The sequence below is a fragment of the Protomyctophum bolini genome (genome assembly GCF_963924005.1).
Source record: "Protomyctophum bolini genome assembly, chromosome: 17".
Taxonomy (NCBI): Eukaryota; Metazoa; Chordata; class Actinopteri; order Myctophiformes; family Myctophidae; genus Protomyctophum; species Protomyctophum bolini.
This window is the reverse complement of record NC_137878.1, coordinates 12,052,015-12,059,258: the sequence shown is the minus strand read 5'-3', so window position 1 is coordinate 12,059,258 and position 7,244 is coordinate 12,052,015. Positions and strand designations below refer to the sequence as shown.

The 7,244-nt window shown below is 42.9% G+C and overlaps 1 protein-coding gene across 1 annotated transcript in view; it reads left to right on the top strand.

Moving 5' to 3' along the window:
- cdc42se1 (CDC42 small effector 1) overlaps positions 1-6,291 on the top strand; it is a 24,729-nt gene extending 18,438 nt beyond the window's left edge. Inside the window, exons 3-5 of the mRNA XM_080788209.1 lie at positions 1-24; positions 845-916; positions 1,729-6,291. The exon at positions 1-24 is cut by the window's left edge and continues 81 nt beyond it. Coding sequence (XP_080644335.1) covers positions 1-24; positions 845-913 — 93 coding nt within the window. The 3' untranslated portion in view covers positions 914-916; positions 1,729-6,291. The remainder of the gene's footprint in view (positions 25-844; positions 917-1,728) is intronic.
- The last annotated feature ends 953 nt before the right edge of the window (positions 6,292-7,244 follow it).

The following is a 7,244-nucleotide window of genomic DNA, read 5'->3' as shown; positions in this document are numbered from 1 at the left end:
GAGATGACTGACGGGCGAACTCCTGTAAGTACAGTAGTAGACTGTGTGTGTGTGTGTGTGTGTGTGTTATCCTCATTAGTATTCAGAGCTGTAGGAAATATCCCATATCCTTTCATCCCTCTATCCACTGAGAGAGGAGGGTCTACAGCTGTCAAATGAATGCTTCCTCTGTGTGTGTGTGTGTGTGTGTGTGTGTGTGTGTGTGTGTGTGTGTGTGTGTGTGTGTGTCCATCCTTCCTGTTTCCTCTATTTTAGCGTTCTCCTCTCTTTTACACACACGCACAGTCGCACACACACGCACACACACACACATACATATACATACACGTGACATGCACAAGCGCACAAACACACAGATGGACGGTGCATTTGTCTAGAGCTTTTCAAACCCCCACACAGGAAATGACATAACAGCCCCAGGGCACTTTTCATTCCCACACAGGATGTGACATCATCACACGTAGCAGATGAATGTCGTCCCAAATGCCCAAAGACCTCTCTCGCTAAAGTTAAAGTAACACTTTGTCCATTTTCAAATGTTCGCTTCCTACAAAAGCTTCCTCGTTCGCTTCCTACAAAATCTTCCTCGAACTCCAGCTCTAAATACAAAGAATACTTATGTTTTGTGTATACTGTATAAATACTGGTATAAATATAACTGTGTGTGTGTGTGTGTGTGTGTGTGTGTGTGTGTGTGTGTGTGTGTGTGTGTGTGTGTGTGTGTGTGTGTGTGTGTGTGTGTGTGTGTGTGTGTGTGTGTGTGTGTGTGTGTGTGTGTGTGTGTGTGTGTGTGTGTGTGTGTGTGTGTGTGTGTGTGTGCGCGCGCGTGTGCGTTTGTGTGTAGTCGGGGTCGGTACAGGAGCAGATGCGGTCTAAAGGCCCCAGCATGAATGGCAGGAACAGCCTCTTATAGCTGGTAAGGACTCTCTCTCACACACACACACACACACACACACACGGACACGGACACACGGAAACGCACAGCCCTCCAAGACCGGCCAGGCCCTTCCCAAGACCAACACCAAATCAATGTAATCTCTCTCTGATGTGTGCTTACTCTGATGCGCACAGACCAAGCTCCCAGGGAGGCTCTCCAGCGTTGACACACTCCTGCACTACTGGTCAGAGCAGAGAATGCAGGCGGGCCCCTGCATTTTGCCTGAGGAAACCCCGTGCAGCTCGGGTTTAACACTGAGCGCACTGGTGTCCAACCGCGGAAGTAGACGCTTCAAAATGCCACTGAGCAACTTCCATCGAAATTAATAGGGGGGGGGGGGGGGGGGGGCTTGTTTAGTTAAAAATAAACTAAACAAGATTGAATAATCTGTAAGAATCCAGAGCAGCTGCTCAAAATCTTATGTCATAGGCTACCATTAATACAGGCATGTGAGCAATGGCATGCCATGCAGTACAGAGTAAAGCCATGATAAGTGGCCCACATACGTAAGTGAGCCTGAACAAATGCCACTGGCAGAAATGCTCACAAATATCACCAACTGTCCATTATAGAGACGCATAAGCATGCATTAAGAATAGAACCAAGTTACATGATCCAGCAGTAAATACATACAGTATAGGGCTATTCATTTGACAGGTGAACAGTGCAATGGTTGATGAGTTACTAGCATAACTCGAGTTCAATGGACCCACGACTGTAGTACACTTCGTCACATTGTAACTCTGTTCACCTCCGCCTCCAAATCTTCTATTCTCTTGTTTCTTTTTCAGACATCAGAGAAATCCCAGTGAGTCGAGAAGAAACCTCCACCCAGAGCCTCTACTACAATGCTCACATCTCCACCCAGGCTCTCTACTACAACCCTCACAACTTCTATCCAGGGTAACCTACACCCTACACCCTCTACAACAGTCCACACAGAACCCCTACAGGGTACAGGCCCTGACACAACAATCTGACTTAGCGAGAACTAAAAGGCCCGGCATCTCCGGTAAAAAGGTTTGGCTACAAGAAAGGACTACACCTGACGGTCAGTTAATGACGACCTCTGTGATCGATGCTCATCTGTATCACATCAGAGCTGAGCTCCAAAACAGAGCTAACGGATGATCAGTGAATGAATGAATGAATGAATAACATTATAGTAACAAATTAAATCAAAAGCCATGCGGTCCAGCTGGGTGTTGGGAGTTTCCCCAATAAGTACCGTCATCCTGACTTTGACAGGAAGGACGGACGACTGAACGAATGCACTTTGAACGTGTTGTGGATAGTAAAATCACACGCGTCTTCTCCATGGAGATAAAGTGTGACATGATGGGGCCAGGCTGGACTTGGAATGCGAATGAAATGGACTTTCTCCATTCGTTGTTGTGACAAGTGAAAACTAGCTTTATGTTTCGAATGGCGGCAATCACCAATACAAGTGCACTATAACACCAAGACAAATGAACACTGGATTATGTTCCGTAATAACTAGTTTGTTAACACTTTTGGAGCAGAACAGAGTCATTGAACTGGTTTTTACTTCCATCACGCTGGTATTTAATGATCAGGAAGTAAGCAAAGCCAAATCCTAGGCCCCTATACAGTTATGTACTGTATGAGTCGTTTCAGATCTATTACTACAGCCTATTGAACATTCAATTTAAACCTATCGCTGATACTAGGTAGGCTGCTGCACAGGTTGATCCACTATTGGCTTGCTGGGAGATGTTACCGAATTGGGAATACAAAATCAGACAGAGCATTTACACCACCATGTGTCTCTTTATCTGTCGTTTACTTGCTACTTACTCGTTTCTGTTTCTCTACTCGAGGCTACTCTTGTTGAGGCTGAACAGCCAATCACAGACAGAGGTCTCTCTGACCTTTGACCTCCACTGTGTCAACATGTTCAGTCAGGTGAACAGACACACCGCATATCATTCCGCCTGCCGTCAGCTTGGTGTGTCAGGGCCGCAACGTTATCCACAATTATTTGAAAATAATATATGTCTACATTTCAATTTACACCTAACAGTTAGGATGGGTTAAGTGCAGAGGTCACATTGTTTCTACAGTGACAAATTGCCAAAAAATCTCTAGTCTCTAAAACACAATTTGTATAAAAATGACAGTGTTAAGCAAATGTATTCAAAATCACAACGTGATTTATTTTTATTTTTATGAGTACCAGTCAGCCTGGAGTGAAAAGTAGGCTACTAGCTTACATAAGTTAGCAAGTTGGACTGCTAGCTTGTTGAATAGTTCCAGCTGGCTCTCAGGTCAACCTACTCTACTATACAGACAGTTATCAGGACAATGGACTATCGGCGGCCTCCATGGCTTCACAGTCACACCTGGAACCCCTAAAGACAATGACTACATCTCCCAGCGTAACTGCCAGCCCTGTCTCCACTATCTACTACAGGCATATCTAGAAGTGCCACCAAAAGCCTGACGATGGCGCTAGAGTGCAATCTAGCCCAGGATCTCTGGATATGTAAACCGTGACATTAATCCTCTTTTTTTTAAATTGTACATTGTACTCTAGTCTAATCAATCCTCTCCCAAGCATGCCATCACCAGACGTCCATACCCAGGATTGCCTTTCTGGAAACAAAGTTTGTTTTTGAAGATTGTTTGTGACTCATGATGTTTCAAATTCCCTCTCGGTAAAGGAAAACCACACATCCCAGAATTCACAGAGTGCTTTTCAGCCTGACCCCTGGGGAACAGCAGAACGAACACATGTCCCACAATCGTTTTCAAACCTTCCATCATCTTCCTACTTTGTTCTTTGTTTTTCACCATCTGAGATGACCTCATTGGATTTCAGTTCCCACGATGCATTTCTCTGCCCTGGGTTCAGGTCTAATTCAGGAGCTGACGAGATGAGAAATGACTCTTGTTTTTAGAAGATGGAACCCCCCTCCTCTACACTTGACCTGTGCGCGTGTGTGTGTGTGTGTGTGTGTGTGTGTGTGTGTGTGTGTGTGTGTGTGTGTGTGTGTGTGTGTGTGTGTGTGTGTGTGTGTGTGTGTGTGTGTGTGTGTGTGTGTGTGTGTGTGTGTGTGTGTGTGTGTGTGTACAAGGGGCGTGGATTTGTTGTAATATTCTATTCTAGAATGCTGTAACAAGTGTTCTTTGTGCTCTGAGATTCCATTTCATTTTGTGTGTGTTTTGTGTATGTACTATATTTACATACATATTTTATTTTAATTTCTTTTTTTACTGGTTCTGGTTCTTAAATGCTGGTTTGAGGGTCTCAGAATGGGTCCAAGGTCATTTAGACCATTGGTTCTCAACGTCGCGTCCAAATGTGTCTGTAACCCTGACCAAATAGACTCTTACGGGTCCATGTGGTTCCATTTGTACACTCAGAGTTAAATTAACACTGAGAAACGATAAAGAAATTGTTCACTCTCAAGATTCTTAAATAAGCAAAATCTAAGTCGCTTGCTTTAATAGATGTTTTCAGTTTTTGTTAAACTAATGTATATATACATTAGTTTACATGTATATATCTGTTCTGTTTAAAAATGGACCCAAAATAACTCTCACAGTTACAGACCTGGAAGGGTCCATTTGGACCCCTGGTGGGCACATGACCAGACGCTTGGGAAACAGTGTTCTAAGGGGACAACCCGTTTTTGGTCTCTATGATAACATGTTTATGGTGAGCCTGGGACCATTATAGAGGTCTTCTCCTGAGTGAGGGGCTCGTCCAAACATTTCAGGGTCCCGGTCTGACACCCTCAACGCTCAGATGTTGTTTTCAGACAGTGTTTTGTCTTTATTATGTGTGTATGCGTTGTTTTGTTCAAGTTGTTTGTCAGAGTCAGAGAAGTGATTTCAAACAGAGGACTAGTAACCCCAAATCTGCTAATTTTAGACTTACTTGCCATGGTAATCAGGCAACAGAGGTGTAAGCATGGAAAGTGATGGCACATGGCAGAGGCTCAGAGCTATGAGAGAGAGAGAGAGAGAGAGAGAGAGAGAGAGAGAGAATTCCATAGTAGACAGAATAGTCTAGTAGATTTGTTTGGGTGTGCTCAACGAGAAGAATGCTAAATGAATGTTTGCCATTGGACGAACAATAGTTCCAAACAATATTGTATAGTTCCAAACTTAAAAGACTGTAAAAACTGTCAACTCTCTCTTTCTATGGGTCTGGTAACCTGACTACAACATTTCAAATCATGTTTGTTCACCTCTGTTCTGTTTCCTGGATACAAAATATACAAAACCATGTCCTGACTCCTAGGTTTCAGCCCTACTACCAAAGCAGCTTGTTAGCTTAGCTACAGTATCTGGGTAAATAAGATTCCGTAGTGATCATAGTAATCTATCAAATCTGCCTCCAGGACTCCTTCCATGTTATGTCAAGTTACGGTAAATGTGTTTCTTCATAATATCAAAGTTCTTGTCATTATTTCCCCATAATCCACCCTTCTAGTAGTATTTTGCAGAAAAAGACATGACCCTATAGCTTATACAGTGAATTTTCCCACCTGTATCTAAGAACACTCAGGAATTAATTTACAGTGTAAATCCTTACTGAGGGAAACTACAGAATAATAAACAGAGTTGAACTCATGACTGAACACTAATATACAAGTTACCTTGTCATTATGGTGATTATTAAATATACATGTACTGTCCATTGTGGTGGTCATTAAATATACAAATATCCTGGTCATATCTCACCTGTATTAAAGGGAAACATTGCCTATTTGTAACCTAAATATTGTTCTGATGTGAGGACATCATACTGTAACTGTATACATGTATACAGTTTAGGAAACGTTGCTTGTGATTATTTTCTGTTTGATATCACAGCAGGTTGTAACTTTACAGATAAAGTTTTTGTTATCTCACATCATCAGACCAACGTGGATTTAGGTTGAAAATTGACAATGTTCCCATTTGACCTCAATTCATAATTTATAAATGCATATATTTGTCACACATGCCTCTCATCATTGAATTGCTTTAACGCGGTCAGCTTTATTGTCGTGAGATGTTTGTTTGAATGTGGTTTCATTATTGTACAAATGTACACTGACTGCTGTTCTGTTATAGTTCTCTGATGCGTCGTTAGCATTTTATCACTTCTGTTTCATACTGATGAAATTGCACCTGTCCTTTCTATAAAGTCTATTGTGACTGATATCGGTCTCTACTGTTTCTACTGTAGCAAAGACCTCTATCTCAATGAGTGTGTTGACATGAACACATACTATATTCAGAACAAGTAAATTGTGAATATTATATACATTGGGACTTGGGAGATTAAGTCCAGAAAAAAGTGTTTGAAGTGAAAGTAATAAATAGAAGCACAAGAAACAGTACAATGTAATATTTTGTTTGTTAACGCTCTGCTGCTATAGCCTACAGCCCTACACTGTCTCTCCCACGCTGTCTCCCTGTCTGTCAGCTTTCCTACTGTGTCTCTCAGCTTTCCTACTGTCTGTTTCTCCTATGCTGTCTGTCTCTCAGCTTTCCTATTGTCTGTCTCTCCCACGCCGTCTCCTTTTCTACCGTCTCTCTCCAACATATGGCCACCAGATGGTGCTGAAAGCACCAAAACAAATGCCACTCTCAGCTATGCACAACTCTTGGTTGCCTTGGTTACACAAAGTTAACATTCAACACAACAGTCAGAGACACAAAGTGATTAATTGTTGCTGTTTTTGCGTAACCTCTGCTCGTCTGCATGCCAAGAGGAGAGGAGGAGGCGAGGGTGCATTAGGAGGAGTTTAATGAGGGGAGGTAGAAAGGGGGAGGTGCATTAGGAGGAGTTTTAACGAGGGGAGGTAGAAAGGGGAGAACAGGAGGTGCATTAGGAGGAGTTTAACAAGGGGAGGTAGAAAGGGGAGGTGCATTAGGAGGAGTTTAACGAGGGGAGGTAGAAAGGGGAGGTGCATTAGGAGGAGTTTTAACGAGGGGAGGTAGAAAGGAGAGGTGCATTAGGAGGAGTTTAACTAGGGGAGGTAGAAAGGGGAGGTGCATTAGGAGGAGTTTTAACGAGGGGAGGTAGAAAGGAGAGGTGCATTAGGAGGAGTTTAACTAGGGGAGGTAGAAAGGGGAGAACAGGAGGTGCCTTAGGAGGAGTTTTAACGAGCGGAGGCGGGATCACTGATGTGAGTCTCATGATGTCTTAATGTGTCTGGGTTTTATTAGATTTACGTGTGACACTGCACCGTCCTCCACACACAAACGTATGCGCACAGACACACACCTAGTGCTTAAAAGTAACCAAGTACATTTACTCAAGTACTGTACCATGTTGAGGTATATT